General features: G+C 38.8%; 1 protein-coding gene and 1 pseudogene across 1 annotated transcript in view; both read left to right on the top strand.

Moving 5' to 3' along the window:
* The window catches only part of MTMR9 (myotubularin related protein 9), a 107,573-nt gene that overhangs the window by 15,434 nt on the left and 71,506 nt on the right, over positions 1-20,633 (top strand). Inside the window, exon 3 of the mRNA XM_022594924.3 lies at positions 3,709-3,834. Coding sequence (XP_022450632.2) covers positions 3,709-3,834 — 126 coding nt within the window. The remainder of the gene's footprint in view (positions 1-3,708; positions 3,835-20,633) is intronic.
* LOC149748849 (large ribosomal subunit protein P1 pseudogene) lies at positions 3,841-18,688 on the top strand (annotated as a pseudogene).

Genomic DNA, 20,633 nt, shown 5'->3' with positions numbered 1-20,633 from the left:
ATGGCATGTAGCATTTTTCTTTCTGCTTTTGCTAAATTTTACTTAAGGAAATGAGAAGATGAGCTGAACTGTTTGTCTTACATATTCATCATTTGGAAATAACACAGTAATGTTGATTTGGCTGAATTTGCTGACATGAGTGAGAAACGCACTGTGGCTTCTAGGCTGTTAAAGGGAAATGCTGTCCTGCTGTTTGGGCTAGGGAATGCTACTCACCCACTTCAGTTGAGCATGTGTTTTTTTTCAGTTGTGGGGTGGGATTTTCACTGAGCTGTCCACATTTTTTTTTTCTTATCCCTTTTATAACTTGTAAGATAGATGGTGGGTGTTAGTGAAGTTGCCTGTGGTGAAGAAACAAGGCAAAGCCTATTACCCCACTTGCTGATTGCATTTACTTAACTTCTTGGCATCTGACAGTAATCAGTTTATTTAGCTGCACGTATTACCTAAAGCTCTGTAGAAACTGACTGATTATGTAGAAGCCTTACGGCTGAAAAGAAGCAGTAAGTAATTTGACCTTGTTTTAACAACATAGTAAGTACACATGGTGTACTTGGGCTCTCGCCTTTTCCTGGCATCCAGTTTCCCTCCCTTCTTCTATACATCTTGACATAATTTGGTAGTAATGAGTGCATTTCTTTTCTTTTTTTTTTAAAGAAGATGTTGGGGGTAGGAGTTTATTAATTAATTAATTTATTTTTGCTGTGTTGGGTCTTCGTTCCTGTGCGAGGGCTTTCTCTAGTTGTGGCAAGCAAGGGCCACTCTTCATCGCAGTGCACGGGCCTCTCACTATCGCGGCCTCTCTTGTTGTGGAGCGCAGGCTGTGGACGCGCAGGCTCAGTAGTTGTGACTCATGGGCCTAGTTGCTCCGCGGCATGTGGGATCCTCCCAGACCAGGGCTCGAACCTGTGTCCCCTGCATTAGCAGGCAGATTATCAACCACTGCGCCACCAGGGAAGACCAGTGCATTTCTTATAAAGCACGGTTGAACTATTCTTTGTTATCAAAATCCATATACCCAAATATATTCTGTTGCCATAAATAGAATCCCATTGGAAGAATAACTGGCAAGTGCTTGGTTTTCTAAATTATCACAGGAAGTCAGGTGAATCTTATTTTCTATATAGTTTCAATGGCCTTTTAGGGTTGAAATGACTTCAGTTCTTTGAGCATTAATGTGTTTAAAGGAAAAGTTCTGTCTCTAGTGACATGAAATGTAATCACGACAAGTCTGAGCCTGAGTGCTTATTGCCTGCCAGAATGGTTGCTGACATGCATTTAAAATAATGGTTGTGGGCTTCCCTGGTGGTGCAGTGGTTGAGAGTCCGCCTGCCGATACAGGGGATACGGGTTCGCGCCCCGGTCCGGGAGGATCCCACGTGCCACGGAGCGGCTGGGCCCGTGAGCCATGGCTGCTGGGCCTGCGCGTCCGGAGCCTGTGCTCCGTGGCGGGAGAGGCCGCAGAGGTGAGAGGCCCGCGTACAGCAAAATAAAATAAAATAAAATAAAATAAAATAAAATAAAATAGTGGTTGTACCGATCACAATGGAATACAGTATGGAGGTTCCTCAAGGAATTAAAAATAGAACTACTGTATGATCCAGCAATCCCACTTCTCAGTATATATCCGAAGGAAACAAAATCATTGTCTTAAAGAGATATCTGTACTCCCATGTTCACTGCAGCATTATTCATAATAGCCAAGGTATAGAAACAACCTAAGTGTCTGTTGATGGATGAATGAATAGGGAAACACACACACACACACACACACACACACACACACACACACACAGAGGAATATTATTCAGCCTTAAAAAAGAAAGCAGTCCTGGGCTTCCCTGGTGGCGCAGTGGTTGAGAGTCTGCCTACTGATGCAGGGGACACGGGTTCATGCCCCAGTCCTGGAAGATCCCACATGCCATGGAGTGGCTGGGCCCGTGAGCCATGGCCGTTGAGCCTGCGCGTCCGGAGCCTGTGCTCCGCAACGGGAGAGGGCACAACAGTGAGAGGCCCGCATACCGCAAAAAAAAAAGATAGCAGTCCTGCCATTTGCAAGAACATGGATGAAACTGAAGGGCGTTGTGTTAAGTGAAATAAGCCAGACAGAGAAAGACAAATACTGCATGGTATCAATTATATGTGGAATCTAAAAAATAAAAAAAAGCAAATATAGAAACAGGGAGTAGAAAAGTGGTTTCCAGGGGCTGGAGGTGGGTGAAATAGGGAGAGGTTGGTAAAAGTTACAGGTGTTTATGAGATAAGGTTTGAGAATCTAATGTGTAACATGGACTATAGTTGATAACACTGTATTATGTAATTGAAGTTTGCTAAGAGAGTAGAACTTAAATGTTTTCATAAACAACAACAGAAGGTAGATATGTGAGGTGATGGATGTGTTAATTAACTCGATGGGGGAAAATCCTTTTGCGATGTGCATGTGTATCAAATCATCACTTTGTACATGAAATATCTTACAGTTTAATAAAGCTGTCAATTTATACCACAGTAAAGCTGAAAAAATTTTTTTAATATTGCGAAGAATATCTTTTAAATAATAAAATAATAAAATTTAAAAATTAAATAAATAAAATAAAGCTTCTACTGACCTAAAAGGAGGTAGCTTTATTCTGAGAGCTTGGGGATGTTAGCATGATGTTGGGTCCTCTTCTCCGCCTCCAGCTGAGTGTCTCCAAAATTACTGCAGTTTGAATTATGCTAATTGATTTTGCTGCTTTTTTTCCCCGCTCACAGAAATGCTTTCTAAAACTCCCCTGTCAGAAGATGAAACTGCCAGGTGATGTTCCGTTTCTCAGTTCCTCCATCTAGTCAGGTTTCCCTGGTGGTGTCACCAGAATTCAAGTGCTTCAGATGGCAATAGGCTCATTTTGGGACCACAGAGTTATTGCCCCGGTTTTGGGTCAGTGTAGCATAAAGGTATGAGGATACCTGACCATATCACTCTAGGAAGGGAGGAAATTTCACATCGACGGAGGTGATGTGGAACATGTAACAGCTAAAATTATTTTAGAGTTTATTATGTGCCAGGCACTGTTCTAGCCCTGTTACATACATTTTCCCTCCTAATGCTCCCAACAGCCCTAAGAGGTAGCCCTATGAGGCTATTTCCGCTACTTTACAGCTAGGGGAAGCGAGGCGCAGAGTGGCTACATTACTTAAACACGCTTGCATTGGCATCTGGAATTTGAGTCCAGCCGTCTGACTCCCTTCTGACTCTTTGGCTACTAAGCTTTTTTACAGTTGCTTACACACACTGATTTTAAATAATTTACGTATGTTTCTGTATGGTTAATAACTGGATTTTGAGCCAAGGCCTTACTGACTAACCAAAACCTATTCTCTGATCCCCAGAAATATTTGGACCTTTTTATTAGGGCTTATTAAATGGTCTCAAGAAGGAGTTTTTTCATTTTTCTCCTGAGTAGGTGTGCACATTGTTTTGTTCTTTTGTTCATTCAGCAAATGCTAATTGAGTGTATGTTATGTGCCAGAAACTTAGTTAGAGGCTGAAAGCATGGTAATTAGCCTCAGTAAGGTATAATTGTATCTAGTGATAAATACCATGTTAGAGAAATATATTGGGTGTCCATCATTATTAGGCCATATTTAATACCAATTTGGCAATTAGAAAGTGTTTAAAATTGTGATATGTTCCAATTTTCTTTTTTATTTCTTTTTTTCCCCTAGGCATTGTCTACCCTGGACTCCATCACTCTGATGTACCCTTTCTTTTACCGGCCCATGTTTGAAGTGATAGAAGATGGCTGGCATTCTTTCCTTCCTGAGCAAGAGTTTGAACTCTACTCTTCAGCTGTGAGTAACTTTTGAGAGAACTATGGGTAATGAGAAATAACCCAGCACTTTACTTGTGAAAATGGTCACTTCCCTTTGACGAGTAATAAGGTGCAGTTGACTTATCCATGCCTAAAAGAAGTATCTATTAGCTATTAGTGCTGCAGCCTTTGCCGTTCAGAGATTTGCATAATTTGTTCCCAGTGCTGCAGCTTAAGTAATTTTTCTTCTAGTGGATTTACTGATAAAACATTAAGATCTTCATAAAGATAGTCCTGAAAACAGCTTTATATACAGTAATTAGGTTCTGAGCCATCTCCCAAAAGTCTGTTGAACCCACTGTGTATCTAGGAGAGCACTAGAGAACCATGTATCAATTTGTTTTTGTGGCATGATTTTTGTGATTTTATAATTTGGGTTACTAAGACCAGTGTACTAGATCCACTGCTCTTTCTGGAAGATTGGAAGATTGGCAGGACCTTCCTGCACACTTTCTGCTTCTACTGCTGCCCACCCTCCTGAAGCCATTTTTTTCTTAGCTTTTGTTAATACTTTTTCCATCCTGATACTTGTTTTTCCTGTTAAGTATTCTGCCAGTGGATGGTAATAGTACCCAAATAACCTGTACATATGGAATGAGAAGATATACATAAATGCCAGATTAAAAACCATCAAGGTTTTTCTATCCCACTTTTACTTAGGAGTGGGATGTTGTTTATAAAGGTTTTTTGCTTTCACCAAAAAAGAAACATCTGAGTCTGTCATTGAGTGTTCCCTCCCCTTCTCCCTTAACTGGCTGAAATGTACAAATACCCGAAAAAAGGAATGGACTGTATCTCATTAGGAAAGAAGCTGCAATTGTCCAATAAATAGAAGCTGTTGGTCTTAAAAAAAAAAAAAAAGTGTTTTTTTTTTGTTGTTTTTTCTTTTTACTTCTTTTCTTTTTCCAGCATACCTCTGTAAATGGGTCCTAGGAGGATCAAGAAGTAGGGACCACGGTGCCATGTAGTTTAAAGAACAAAGATGTCCATAGCAGCAAAGTGAGAAAGGAAGGGGAATTTTACATTCTTGTGTATGGAGCATTTTTTTTTTTCACATCTTTATTGGAGTATAATTGCTTTACAATGGTGTGTTAGTTTCTGCTTTATAACAAAGTGAATCAGTTATACATATACATATGTTCCCATATCTCTTCCCTCTTGCGTCTCCCTTCCTCCCACCCTCCCATCCCACCCATCCCACCCATCCAGGTGGTCACAAAGCACCGAGCTGATCTCCCTGTGCTCTGCGGCTGCTTCACACTAGCTAGCTATTTTACATTTGGTAGTGTATATATGTCCATGCCACTCTCTCACTTCGTCCCATCTTACCCTTTCCCCTTCCCATATCCTCAAGTCCACTCTCTAGTAGGTCTGTGTCTTTATTGCTGTCTTACCCCTAGGTTCTTCATGACATTTTTTTTCCTTAAATTCCATATATATGTATTAGCATATGGTATTTGTCTTTCTCTTTCTGACTTACTTCACTCTGTATGACAGACTCTAGGTCCCTCCACCTCATTACAAATAGCTCAAATTCGTTTCTATTTATGGCTGAGTAATATTCCATTGTGTATATGTGCCACATCTTTATCCATTCATCTGATGATGGACACTTAGGTTGTTTCCACTCCGGGCTATTGTAAATAGAGCTGCAGTGAACATTTTGGTACATGACTTTTTCAATTATGGTTCTCTCAGGGTATATGCCCAGTAGTGGGGATTGCTGGGTCATATGGTAGTTCTATTTGTAGTTTTTTAAGAAACCTCCATACTGTTCTCCATAGTGGCTGTACGAATTCACATTCCCACCAGCAGTGCAAGAGGGTTCCCTTTTCTCCACACCCTCTCCAGCATTTATTATTTCTAGATTTTTTGATGATGGCCATTCGGACTGGTGTGAGATGATATCTCATTGTACTTTTGATTTGCGTTTCTCTAATGATTAATGATGTACAGCATTCTTTCATGTATTGGTTGACAGTCTGTATATCTTCTTTGGAGAAATGTCTATTTCGGTCTTCTGCCCATTATTGGATTGGGTTGTTTGTTTTTTTGTTATTGAGCTGCATGAGCTGCTTATAAATTTTGGAGATTAATCCTTTGTCAATTGCTTCATTTGCAAATATTTTCTCCAATTCTGAGGGTTGTCTTTGTTCTTGTTTATGGTTTCCTTTGTTGTGCAAAAGCTTTGAAGTTTCATTAGGTCCCATTTGTTTATTTTTGTTTTTATTTCTATTTCTCTAGGAGGTGGGTCAAAAAGGATCTTGCTGTGATTTATGTCCTAGAGTGTTCTGCCTATGTTTTCCTCTAAGAGTTTGATAGTTTCTGGCCTTACATTTAGGTCTTTAATCCATTTTGAGCTTATTTTTGTGTATGGTGTTAGGTAGTGATCTAATCTCATACTTTTACATGTAGCTGTCCAGTTTTCCCAGCACCACTTATTGAAGAGGCTGTCCTTTCTCCACTGTACATTCCTGCCTCCTTTATCAAAGGTAAGGTGACCATATGTGCGTGGGTTTATCTCTGGGCTTTCTATCCTGTTCCATTGATCTATCTTTCGGTTTTTGTGCCAGTACCATACTGTCTTGATTACTGTAGCTTTGTAGTATAGCCTGAAGTCAAGGAGCCTGATTCCTCCAGCTCCGTTTTTCGTTCTCAAGATTGCTTTGGCTATTCGGGGTCTTTTGTGTTTCCATACAAATTGTGAAAGTTTTTGTTCTAGTTCTGTGAAAAATGCCAGTGGTAGTTTGATAGGGATTGCATTGAATCTGTAGATTGCTTTGGGTAGTAGAGTCTTTTTCACAGTGTTGATTCTTTCCATCCAAGAACATGGTATATCTCTCCATCTATTTGTATCATCTTTAATTTCTTTCATCAGTGTCTTATAATTTTCTGCATACAGATCTTTTGTCTCCTTAGGCAGGTTTATTCCTAGATATTTTATTCTTTTTGCTGCAGTGGTAAATGGGAGTGTTTTCTTGATTTCACTTTCAGATATTTCATCATTAGTGTATAGGAATGCCAGAGATTTCTGTGCATTAATTTTGTATCCTGCTACTTTACCAGATTCATTGATTAGCTCTAGTAGTTTTCTGGTCGCGTCTTTAGGATTCTCTATGTATAGTATCATGTCATCTGCAAACAGTGACAGCTTTACTTCTTCTTTTCTGATTTGGATTCCTTTTATTTCCTTTTCTTCTCTGATTGCTGGGGCTAAAACTTCCAAAACTATGTTGAATAAGAGTGGTGAAGGGCTTCCCTGGTGGTGCAGTGGTTGAGAATCTGCCTGCTAATGCAGGAGACACAGGTTCGAGCCCTGGTCTTGCAGGATCCCACATGCTGCAGAGCAACTAGGCCCGTGAGCCACAACTACTGAGCCTGCGCGTCTGGAGCCTGTGCTCCGCAACAAGAGAAGCCGCGATAGTGAGAGACCTGCGCACCATGATGAAGAGTGGCCCCCACTTGCCACAACTAGAGAAAGCCCTCGCACAGAAACGAAGACCCAACACAGCAAAAATAAATTGATTAATTAATAAACTCCTACCCCCAGCATCATCTTTAAAAAAAAAAAAAAAAAGAGTGGTTAGAGTGGTCAACCTTGTCTTGTTCCTGATCTTAGTGGAAATGCTTTCAGTTTTTCTCCATTGAGGACGATGCTGGCTGTGGGTTTGTCATATATGGCCTTTATTATGTTGAGGAAAGTTCCCTCTATGCCTACTTTCTGCAAGGTTTTTATCATAAATGGGTTTTTAATTTTGTCGAAAGCTTTCTCTGCATCTATTGAGATGATCATATGGTTTTTCTCCTTCAATTTGTTAATATGGTGTATCACGTTGATTGATTTGCATATATTGAAGAATCCTTGCATTCCTGGAATAAATCCCACTTGATCATGGTGTATGATCCTTTTAATGTGCTGTTGGATTCTGTTCGCTAGTATTTTGTTGAGGACTTTTGCATCTATGTTCATCAGTGATATTAGCCTGTAGTTTTCTTTCTTTGTGACATCCTTGTCTGGTTTTGGTATCAGGGTGATGGTGGCCTTGTAGAATGAGTTAGGGAGTGTTCCTCCCTCTGCTGTATTTTGGAAGAGTTTGAGAAGGATAGGTGTTAGCTCTTCTCTAAATGTTTGATAGAATTCGCCTGTGAAGCCATCTGGTCCTAGGCTTTTGTTTGTTGGAAGATATTTAATCACAGTTTCCATTTCAGTGCTTGTGATTGGTCTCTTCATATTTTCTGTTTTTTCCTGATTCATTCTTGGCAGGTTGTGCATTTCTAAGAGTTTGTCCATTTCTTCCAGGTTGTCCATTTTATTGGCATAGAATTGCTTGTAGTAATCTCTCATGATCTTTTGTATTTCTGCAGTGTCAGTTGTTACTTCTCCTTTTTCATTTCTAATTCTATTGATTTGAGTCTTCTCCCTTTTTCCTTTTTTTTTTGCGGTATGCGGGCTTCTCACCATTGTGTCCTCTCCCACTGCAGAGCAAAGGCTCTGGATGCGCAGGCCCAGCGTCCATGGCTCACGGGTCCTGCCACTCCGCGGCATGTGGGATCCTCCCGGACCAGGGCATGAACCCGCCTTCCCCCGCATCGGCAGGCAGACTCTCAATGACTGTGCCACCAGGGAAGCCCCTCCGTTTTTATCTTGATGAGTCTGGCTAATGGATTATCAATTTTGTTTATCTTCTCAAAGAACCAGCTTTTAGTTTTATTGATCTTTGCTATCGTTTCCTTCATTTCTTTTTCATTTATTCCTGATCTGATGTTTATGATTTCTTTCCTTCTGCTAACTTTGGAGTTTTTTGGTTCTTCTTTCTCTAATTGCTTTAGGTACAAGGTTAGCTTGTTTATTCAAGATGTTTCCTGTTTCTTAAGGTAGAATTGTATTGCTATAAACGTCCCTCTTAGAACTGCTTTTGCGGCATCCCATAGGTTTTGGGTCGTCGTGTCTCCATTGTCATTTGTTTCTAGGTATTTTTTGATTTCCTCTTTGATTTCCTCAGTGATCACTTCGTTATTGTGTATTGTTTAGCCTCCATGTGTTTGTATTTTTAACAGATCTTTTCCTGTAATTGATATCTAGTCTCATAGCGTTATGGTCAGAAAAGATACTTGATACAATTTCAATTTTCTTAAATTTACCAAGGCTTGATTGGTGACCCAAGATATGATCTATCCTGGAGAATGTTCCATGAGCACTTGAGAAAAATGTGTATTCTGTTGTTTTTGGATGAATGTCCTATAAATATCAATTAAGTCCACCTTGTTTAATGTATCATTTAAAGCTTGTGTTTCCTTATTTATTTTCATTTTGGATGATCTGTCCATTGGTGAAAGGGGAGTGTTAAAGCCCCCTACTATGAATGTGTTACTGTCGATTTCCCCTTTTATGGCTGTTAGTATTTGCCTTATGTATTGAGGTGCTCCTATGTTGGGTGCATAAATATTTACAGTTGTTATATCTTCTTCTTGGATCGATCCCTTGATCATTATGTAGTGTCCTTCTTTGTCTCTTCTAATAGTCTTTATTTTAAAGTCTATTTTGTCTGATATGAGAATTGCTACTCCAGCTTTCTTTTGGTTTCCATTTGCATGGAATATCTTTTTCCATCTCCTCACTTTCAGTCTGTATGTGTCTCTAGGTCTGAAGTGGGTCTCTCGTAGACAACATATATATGGGTCTTGTTTTTGTATCCATTCAGCCAGTCTGTGTCTTTTGGTGGGAGCATTTAATCCATTTACATTTAAGGTATTTATCGATATGTTTGTTCCTATTCCCATTTTCTTAATTGTTTTGGGCTTGTTATTATAGGTCTTTTCCTTCTCTTGTGTTTCTTGCCTAAAGAAGTTCCTTTAGCATTTGTTGTAAAGGTGGTTTGGTGGTGCTGAACTCTCTCAGCTTTTGCTTGTCTGTAAAGGTTTTAATTTCTCCATTAAATCTGAATGAGATCCTTGCTGGGTAGAGTAATCTTTGTTGTAGTTTCTTCTTCATCACTTTAAATATGTCCTGCCAGTCCCTTCTGGCTTTCAGAGTTTCTGCTGAAAGATCAGCTGTTAACCTTATGGGGATTCCCTTGTGTGTTATTTGTTGTTTTTCCCTTGCTGCTTTTAATATGTTTTGTTTGTGTTTAGTTTTTGATAGTTTGATTAATATGTGTCTTGGCGTGTTTCTCCTTGGATTTATCCTGTATGGGACTCTCTGTGCTTCCTGGACTTGATTAACTATTTCGTTTCCCATATTAGGGAAGTTTTCAACTATAACCTCTTCAAATATTTTCTCAGTCCCTTTCTTTTTCTCTTCTTCTTCTGGAACCCCTATAATTGGAATGTTGCTGCGTTTAATGTTGTCCCAGAGGTCTCTGAGACTGTCCTCAGTTCTTTTCATTCTTTTTATTCTGCTCTGCAGTAGTTATTTGCAGTATTTTATCTTCCAGGTCACTTATCCGTTCTTCTGCCTCAGTTATTCTGCTATTGATCCCGTCTGGAGTATTTTTAATTTATTTTATTGTGTTGTTCATCGTTGCTTGTTTCAGCTTTAGTTCTTCTAGGTCCTTGTTAAATGTTTCTTGCATTTTCTCTATTCTGTTTCCAAGATTTTAGATCCTCTTTACTATCATTATTCTGAATTCTTTTTCAGGTACACTGCCTATTTCCTCTTCATTTGTTAGGTCTGGTGGGTTTTTTCCTTGCTCCTTCATCTGCGGTGTGTTTTCTGTCTTCTCATTTTGCTTATCTTACTGTGTTTGCAGTCTCCTTTTTGCAGGCTGCAGGTTCGTAGTTCCCGTTGTTTTTGGTGTCTGTCCCCAGTGGCTAAGGTTGGTTCAGTGGGTTGTGTAGGCTTCCTGGTGGAGGGGACTCTTGCCTGTGTTCTGGTGGATGAGGCTGGATCTTGTCTTTCTGGTGGGCAGGTCCACATCTGGTGGTGTGTTTTGGGGTGTCTGTGGACTTACTATTATTTTAGGCAGCCTCTCTGCTAATGGGTGGGGTTGTGTTCCTGTCTTGCTAGTAGTTTGGCATAGGGTGTCCGGCACTGTAGCTTGTTAAAGTCGTTGAGTGAAGCTGGGTGTTGGTGTTGAGATGGAGATCTCTGGGAGATTTTCACTGTTTGATATTATGTGGTGCTGAGAGGTCTCTTGTGGACCAGTGTCCTGAAGTTGGCTCTCCCACCTCAGAGGCACAGCACTGACTCCTGGCTGCAGCACCAAGAGCCTTTCATCCACACGGCTCTCTAGCTTCCTACCCCAGCTATACTGAATTCCTTGCAGTTCCCTTGATTCATTCGCCAATTCACGCTGCCCCCGCCTGTATGGAGCATTTTTATATAGTTTGTGGATATCTACCTGTATTTACATTTATATTCAGGGTCTTTATAACATTAAAAACTGCATAGTAAGCATTCTCAAATGCATGATGCAGACTTTTGTATTCATTAACTACTAGCTAACAGCTACCTTAGAGGAATCCTTAGTTACTTCCGAGGTGGAAAACGGCAGTCACAGTTTGATCTGGAAGGGAGATGTCTGGATGATTTTCTTGGTTATCCAGAAACGTCTGTATAAATGACTTGCTCATGATTTATCTTGTAGTTAGGTGCCATAAGTGAACCAGTCTAAGTCTACATTCAACAAGCCAACGTTCAAATCAGTCTCCTATTCTGTGCAGAAATCCTCTGTGCTAAGACATCCATGCTGTGGTTGTCCAGCTTCTGCTTGAAATCTCTAGTGCAAGAGAATTTGCAAAATCACACAGTAACGTCCCAGATGGGAACAGTCCTAATACCAAGCTGAAGTTCCCCTGTACTTAGACCCCATGTTTCTGATGTTGTCTTGTGTTTTTCAGGTTGTCTTATTCCTCTACTATGAATTGTTCTTCAAATTAAGAACTTTTATGTCCCCATTAAGTTTCCTCTTCTACAGATTAAATATCAGTATTTATTTCAGCCTTTTCCCATAGTACTGAACTCAGGGCCCCACCCTGTTCTGGCTGCTTTCCTCAGCAAGGCCTTCAGTTTGTCATTGATTCTCTTAAAACATGGTACCCGTAACATTTAGCGTAGATTGGAACTATTACTGATACTTTACTGTACCCCAAATTTGCATTGGCCTTTTTCAGAATTAAATTACTAATGAAATAAACTAAAATTCCTTCATCCTTATACATGTGTTGTTAAGGGATCCTCCTTGCCTTTTTGTTTGTTTGTCCATTCATTCATTCTTATATTCAACATTTTTTTCCTCGTAGGCATTTCCTTTTGGGGTTAGCTACTTATTTAAGCAATTTGTATATTTGAATTTCTGTTTTAAATTCCTGCAAATTTTGTAATCCAAAAATTTAATGAGAACATCTTTAATGCCTTGATTTGAGGTATTTGCTTACTATTGCTAGATTATGGAAATTTTAGATAAGCAAAGCATGGTCCCTTCCTTCTAATTGTTCAAAGTCTAATAATTATCTAAGTAATTGAATACAATAAAATAAGTGCTGACAACATTTCCACAAGACACAGGGGAAATGAAATTATTAGATCTGTGTTATAGAAAGTCAGTTCTGTTGCAAAATGCTGAGAAAATGCTTAATCGGATACTGTAATAACATAAAGTAGATGGTTGGATCAGTAGCAGAGCGAGTACAGTGCAGAAGGATTCAGGAAGTGGAATTAAAAGGAGTTGGTGACCCACTCCCTGGATGTGAGAGGTAAAACAGGCAGTGGCATCTAGGTTTTACCATTGAAATGGGAAAGACAGAAAGAGAAATGTGTTTGACAGGGAATGAGCTGAGTTCAGTTGTGGGGATGGCAAATTCAAAGGGCCTGTGTGGTACATGTCATTGAATATGTACAAGAGATAGTTTAGAGCTTATTTGAGAGATCTGTGTTAAAAATGAAATATTGAGCATAATCAACGTATACATTGTGGGAACCATGGGGAGAAGTTGATATTGCTGAGGGAAAGCATCTAAAGTAAGTAGGGGGCCAAGGATGAACCATGTAAGGGATGAGTGGAGGAAAAAGCCAAGGGAAGAGCGAGCTTCAAGGAGGGGGTCACTAATGTGAAAGCTTCTTATTCATTGTTTGTTTATTGTCTCTCTTCTGGTCTAGGATACAAGCTGCTAGAATATAAACTTTAGGATGGTGGGAAACATACATGTCATTCTTATTCTCTACTGTGTTCTTTTTTTTAACATCTTTATTGGAGTATAATTGCTTTACAATGGTGTGTTAGTTTCTGCTTTATAACAAAGTGAATCAACTGTACATATACGTATATCTCCATACCTCCTCCCTCTTGCATCTCCCTCCCACCCTCCCTATCCTACCCCTCTAGGTGGTCACAAAGCCCCGAGCTGATCTCCCTGTGCTATGCAGCTGCTTCCCACTAGCTATCTATTTTACATTTGGTAGTATATATAAGTCCATGCCACTCTCTCACTTCGTCCCAGCTTACCCTTCCCCCTCCCTGTGTCCTCAAGTCCATTCTCTACGTCTGCATCTTTATTCCTGTCCTGCCCCTAGGTTCCTCAGAACCATTTTTTTTTTTTTAGATTCCATATATATGTGTTAGCATACAGTATTTGTTTTTCTGTTTCTGACTTACTTCACTCTGTATGACAGACTCTAGGTCCATGCACCTCACTACAAATAACTCAATTTCGTTTCTTTTTATGGTTGAGTAATATTCCATTGTATATATGTGCTACATCTTCTTTATCCATTCATCTGTTGATGGACACTTAGGTTGTTTCCATGTCCTGGCTATTGTAAGTAGAGCTGCAATGAACATTGTGGTACATGACTCTTTTTGAATTATGGTTTTCTCAGGGTATCTACTGTATTCTTAGCACATGATTGGCAAGCAGTAGATATTTGTTGAGCGAATGAATATAAGAATGTGTGCATTTATGCAGGATAGGACAAAAGGACAATAAGGCCTTCTATATATCTTTGGAATCCTCTGCCAGGTAGACGTATATCACTTAATCAGTCAGTATTCGTTGAGTAAGGTTTTTTGACCATCTAAAAAACTTTCTAAATAGTATTAGCCAGTCCCTTCTTCTCTATTATATCCAAAAGAGATGTATGGTATTGAGAAGACAGAGTACTAAAACTAGCTATCAAGATATCTTATGTTGCATCCCAGATATGTTGGCTGCTTGACTTTCTGGGACTCAGTTTCCAAGTCTACACGATGAAAGTATTGGACAAATGATCTTTAAGAGTTCCTCCCCTTTTAACATGCTTTTATTCTAGAATATCATGAAATATTATTTCAGATACTTTGATGAAATACACATATATAGTATATCAGTACTCCCCCAGTCTACTACTTCAGAAATTATATACAACAAAGATGATGATTAGGTAATGGTTGAGTAGCTTCTATCTGACAAGACCTCCTGCAGATATACAATGACAAACTATGAATAAAATACAGAAAACTACTACTTGGAGGCTCTGGTAAGTGAACAGAAATCAGCATATTTTAGAGGGGAGTCAAAACTTAGAGGAAGTGAATGACAGAGTGAATTTCCTATTTTGCAGGCCTTGTCCTGAGGTCAGTGAAATTATGGCATTGATGGTATAGGACAGCTAACATTCTGGTGAAAAGCCCGCTTTCTCTCTGGTGGGAGGAAGGGCTTGGGGAACCAGAGAGCCAGAGGAGGGGAACCTTGATTCTGTATATAACCCTGAATCTCTGGCTGAATCTTGACCCATGATTGCATGGGAGAGACTGGGAGCAGTCAGAGCTAAGGTCTGAGCTGCCATGCATGCACCTGAGATGTTACAGAGTTTGCAGTTTAAGTCTGAACAAGCCGTTTCCTTGTAAAACAGAAGCATAACACTCTTCAAAGGTGTGTAATAGAATTCAGTTTCTGGACATTCACAATGTCCAGGATACAGTCCAAAGTTAAGCCAGGATATTATGACCCGTTCTTAAGAAAAAAGACAATCAGCTCCCTTTCCTCAGCTGCCGCTAAGGTGCTTGGTCCTTCTGAGGAAGCTAAGGCCGCATTGGGGTGCAGCCCTCACTTCATCCGGTGACTAGCATCGCTCCTGGCAGCACCTGGCTAGCACTCACCCACACCATGGCCTCCGTCTCGGAGCTCGCCTGCATCTACTTGGCCCTCATCCTGCACTACTGAGGTGACGGTCATGGAGGATAAGATCAATGCCTTCATTAAAGCAGCAGGTGTAAATGTCGAACCTTTCTGGCCAGGCTTGTTTGCAAAGGCTTTGGCCAGTGTCAGCATCGGGAGCCTCATCTGCAATGTGGGGGCAGGTGGACCTGCCCCAGCAGCTGGTGCTGCCCCAGCAGGAGGTCCTGCCCCCTCCCCCAGTGCTGCCCCAGCTGAGGAGAGTAAGTGGAAGCAAAGAAAGAAGAATCTGAAGTCTGATGATGACATGGGCTTTGGTCTTTTTGACTGAACTAAACTTCTTTAGTAACACAAAAAGCTGGGCTCTTTGCAAAAAACAAAAGACAATCAGCAATTGCCAACCCCCAGATGACTCAGATGTTCAAGTGATCATACAAGATCTTTCGAGCAGCTGTTTAAACTGCCCCATTTTCCATAAAGGAGACTATGCTTAAAATGAGAGAAAAGACAGGAAACCTCAGCAGAGAAATAGAGAACATTAAGAAGAGTCAAATGGAACTCAGCATTTTTTGAAAAATTTGTATCTGAAATAAAATATTCACTAGGCTAAATGACAGAGGACAGAAACAGTAAAATTGAAATTAGAGCAATAGAAATTATTTGGAGAAATAAAGAGAGAAGAGAAATTATGGAAAAATAAACAGAGCCTCAAGAATATGTGGAACAATATCAAAATATCTAGTATATATATAATTACAGATCCAGGAGAGAATAGACAGAATAGGTAGAAAAAATATTTAAAGAAATAATGTTCAGAAACTAAAAATTTGGTGAATATTCTGAATTCAAAAAACTCAGCAAGCCCCAAACTCCGGATAAGTATGAAGAAAATCATGCTAGGCACATCATAGTCAGACTGTCAATGAACCATGATAACATGAAGATCTTGAAAGCTGCCAGATAAAAACAACACATTACATACACAGAGACGATTCAAATGACCGTGGACTATTCATCAGAAATCATGGTGACTAGAAGACAAGACTTTTAAAGTGTTGAAAGGATCAACCCTGAATTCTGTATCTGGTGAAAGTATCTTTCAAGGAGGAAGGTGAGACAACATTTTCGGATAAAAAGAAGCTAAGAATTTGTCACCAAGAGACCTTCACTATAAGAAATGTTAAAGGAAGTTCTTCAGACTGAAGGGAAATAATACCAGCGGGAAACCTGAATACTCAAAATGATTGAAGAATATTGGAAATGGTAAATTCTAGGTAAATAAAACAAGCTATTTTTTTTCTTTTTAGTGTCATTAAAATATGTATGACTACTTAAAGCAAAAACTATGGCATTGGGGGCTTCCCTGGTGGCACAGTGGTTAAGAATCTGCCTGCCAGTGCAGGGGACACGGGTTCGAGCCCTGGTCCGGCAAGATCCCACATGCCGCGGAACAGCTAAGCCCGTGCACCACAACTACTGAACCTGCGCTCTAGAGCCTGCGAGCCACAACTACTGAGCCCGCGTGCCACAACTACAGAAGCCTGTGCTCCACAACAAGAGAAGCCACCACAGTGAGGAGCCCGCACACAGCAACGAAGACCCAATGCAGCCAAAAATAAATAAATATATAAATAAATTTATTAAAAAAACAAAAACAAACTATGGCATTGCCTTTGTGGTGTTTATAGTATATGTAGACATATTACGTATGGAAACTATGTCATTAAAAATGACTGGGTGTGGTGTGGCTGAATGGATATAGATCAGTACAGCTTCAAGGTTTTTACATATTATGTAATGTGGGCTAATATTTAAATTAACAATATATATTATAATCCCTAAAGCAGAGTTTCTCGAACTTGGCACTGTTGACATTTGGGCTAGATAATTCTTTGTTGTGAGAAGCTGTCCTGTGCATTGTAGGATGTTTGGCAGTATCCCTGGCCTGCCACTAGATGCCAGTAGCATTCTTCTCCTCCAACCCCAGTAGTCTTCAGTCATTGACAGATGTTCTCTTGGGGCAAAATCACCCCTAGCTGCGAACCATTGTCTTAAGCAGTCACTTCTTAAAAATGTTAAGAGGTAAAATTAAAAGATTAATACATTAAAGTGCAATTCTAAAAAGTATTTAAATCAAAAGAAAGTGGGAAAGAAGAAACAGCAATAAAAACTGAAGGGGCAAACAGAAAATAAATGCTAGACTAAAATCCAGCTGTATCGATATTTAATATTGGTGAGCTAAATGCTCCAATTAAAAGGCAGAGACTGTCAGAATGAATTAAAGAAAAAAGCAAGGGAGTTCCCTGGTGGCCTAGTGGTTAGGATTCCAAGGCTTTCACTGCTGAGGGCTCGGGTTAGGTCCCTGGTTGGGGAACTGAGATCCCTCAAGCTGCGTTGTGTGGCCAAAAAAAGAAGAAGAAAAAAGTAAGATGCAAATATTGCTGTGTACAGGAGATGCATTTTGAATATAAAGAGACAGATTGAAAATAAATGGGTGGGGAAAATGTGCCATGAAAATAATAAGTATAAAAAAGAAGTAGCTTTATTAATTCCAGATTAAAAAAAAAAACTTCAAGACACAGAATGTTATCAAATAAAGAGGGTCATTCCATAATAATAAAATTCATCAGGACAACATAATGATTTATATATAAAAATAAATATTTATGCCGGATAGCCAAAATTGATGGAAATGAAGAAATAAGCAATTCTGTGATGATTGTAGATTGTTTAAACTGCCCTCTCAGCAAGTAATAGAACAACTAAACTAAAACAAAACAACAACAAAACAAGTAGAGACAGAGAATCTGAACAACACTCTCTGATATTCATTGAATGCTACTTCCCAACTTTTGCACAATAAACAACATGCAAGAGCACATGGTATGTTTTCTAAGAGAGAATATACGCTGGGCTATTAAATAAATATCAATAAATTTAAAAGGATTGAAACCATACAGTATATAATCCCCGATCACAAAGTAATTATATTAGAAATCAGTTAACACTAAGGTATCGAGGAATACCCAGAGTATTTCTAAATTAAACAAAATGCTTGTAAATAATCTGTAACTCAAAGATGAAATCAGAAAGGAAATTAGGAAATATTTTGAACTGAATGATAATATCAAAATTTGTAGAATATAGCTAAAGCAATGTTTAGAGAGAAACTTATAATGTTAAAGTGCTAATATAAAACAAGAAGAAAGGTCTAAAATCACCAACTTAAGCTCCAACTTAAGAAACTGGGGAAAAAAATGAGCAAAGTAACTTGAAAGAATGAAATGATAAAAATAAGAGCAGAAATGAACAAAATAACTAGAACTAATAAGTTTAGCAAGGTTGCTCGGTACAAGTGTACAAAATCTAACTGGCAATAAGCAACCTTAAAATGAATAAAATACTTAGTAATACATTTAACAAAAGGGCAGGATCTATACACTGGAAAACACAAAACATTGCTGAGAGAAGTTAAAGGACATCTAAATAAAAGGAGAAACACATGTTCGTGGATTGGAAGACAGTACGGTTAAGATCAGTCAGTAATGGGCTGAGTTATGTAAAGGACCCAATAGTAAATACTTTAGGCTTTGGGGGTCATGAAATCTTTGTTGTAGCTGCTCCACTCTGCTGTTACAGCATGAAAACAGCAATAGATAATATATCAATGAATGGGTGGTGCTGTGTTCCAATAGTATCTTACAGGCATACCTCATTTTATTGCATTTTCATCTTATTGTGCTTTTCAGATATTGTGTTCTTTACAAATTGAAGGTTTGTGGCAATCCTATGTCAAGCAAGTCTTTCAGTGCCATTTTTCCAACAGCATTTGCTTACTTCATGTCTCTGTTGCATTTTGGTAATTCTGAAAATACTTCAAATCCTCCACCAGCAGAAAGATGATGACTTGCTAAAGGCTCAGATGATGGTTAGCATTTTTTAGCAACAAAATATTTTAAAATTAAGGTATGTACATTTTATTTTTTTAAGACATATTGATGTTGCACACTTAATAGACTACAGTATAGTGTAAACATAACTTACATGCATTGGGAAAGCAAAAAATTTGTGACTTGCTTTGTTGCAATATTCACTTAATTGCAGTGGTCTGGAACCAAACTGCAATGTCTCTGAGGTATGCCTGCATTTACAAAAACAAGCAGGGGCCTGGATTTGGCTTGTGGACTATAGTTTGCTGACCTCTCATTAAGATGCTAATTCTCTCCAAATTGATTTATTGATTCAGTGCAACTCCTATCAAAATTCCAATAGATGTCTTTGTAGAAATTGCCAAGATTATCCGGAAATTTATATGGAACTGCAGAGTTACTAGAATAGCCAAAACAACTTTGAAAAAGAAATAGCTAAATTATTTACATTACTTGATTTCAAGTTTTACTATCACGTTACAGTAATCAAGAGAACGTGGTATATTGGCTTAAGGATAGATATATAAATCCATGGAACAAGATAGAGGGTCTAGAGATAAACTCTCCCATTTGTGGTCAATTTTTGCCAAAGGTGCCTAGACAATTCTATAGGTAAGAACAATTGGACTGATAAAAGATAGATCTAGACCTTTACTTCCATCCACAAAAATTAACTCAAAATATATTATAGACCAAAACATAAGAGCTAAAGGTATACAATTTCTTGAAGAAAACACAGGAGAAAATATTTATGACCATAGATTAGGCAAAGATTTCTTAGATAAGACACTAAAAGTGACCGAAAGCAGATTAGTGATTTCCTAGTATTGGGTGTGGAGGGGAAGGTATGGACTGCAAAGATGCACAAGGGTATCCCAGCAAACACCATGTAGGATAATCAAAAGGAAATTTTTACTTAGATGTATTGAGTTCAGCTATCGAACAGCAAGGCAAAGAGAATATCACAAAATTAACCAAAGAGAAAAGACAAATTACATACATGGTGAAACAAAATTAGAAGAGAAAAAAAACAATTTGATAAAATTAAACATCTACTTATGATAAAAGCTCTTAGCAGAGTTGGATTTGAAAGGAATTTATTTAATCTGATACAGGGTAGCTACAAAAACAAAAATACACGAAAAGCAAATCTTTCGTTTGACAAAGATGCCTGCCATTGCTACTCATAGCTGACTCAGGAAGACAAGAAGGAAAAATAAAAGGTATTAGGATTGAAATGAAAGAAGCAAAATTGCTATTAGTTGGGTTTTTTTGGCCACGCAGTACGTGGGATCTTAATTCCCTGATCAGGGGTTAAACCTGCCCCCCTGCATTGGGAGCGCAAAGTCTTAACCATTGGACCACCAGGGAAGTCCCTGCTCTTAGTTGTTGATTATATGCTTCTCTACATAGGAAACTGAAAGAATCTTGAAATTGTAGGCATTTCTCTACACCAAACATAATTTTGAAGACATACAACTAAAATGCCGTAAAAATATAATGTTCCTAGGAGTATATCTAAGAAAAGATATGAAAGATGTTTATTGAGAGAATTTTAAAACTTTATTGAAAAATTAAGAAAGCTTTGAAAAGTGGAGGGACACTATGCTCATAGACAAGGATATTAAATATTATAAAGATGTCTCCAAATCAATCTATAAAGTCAGTGCCGTCTTATTAAAACACCAGTGGGTTTTTAAGTGGAATTTGATAAAAGTTACATGAAAGAGCAAAGGATCAAGGGGAACCAAGTTTCTCT

Source organism: Delphinapterus leucas, chromosome 6 (genome assembly GCF_059928025.1).
Source record: "Delphinapterus leucas isolate spDelLeu-1000000601 "Yukka" chromosome 6, BTC_Dleu_Yukka2, whole genome shotgun sequence".
NCBI classification, from domain to species: Eukaryota; Metazoa; Chordata; class Mammalia; order Artiodactyla; family Monodontidae; genus Delphinapterus; species Delphinapterus leucas.
This window is presented reverse-complemented; position numbering and strand designations above follow the sequence as displayed.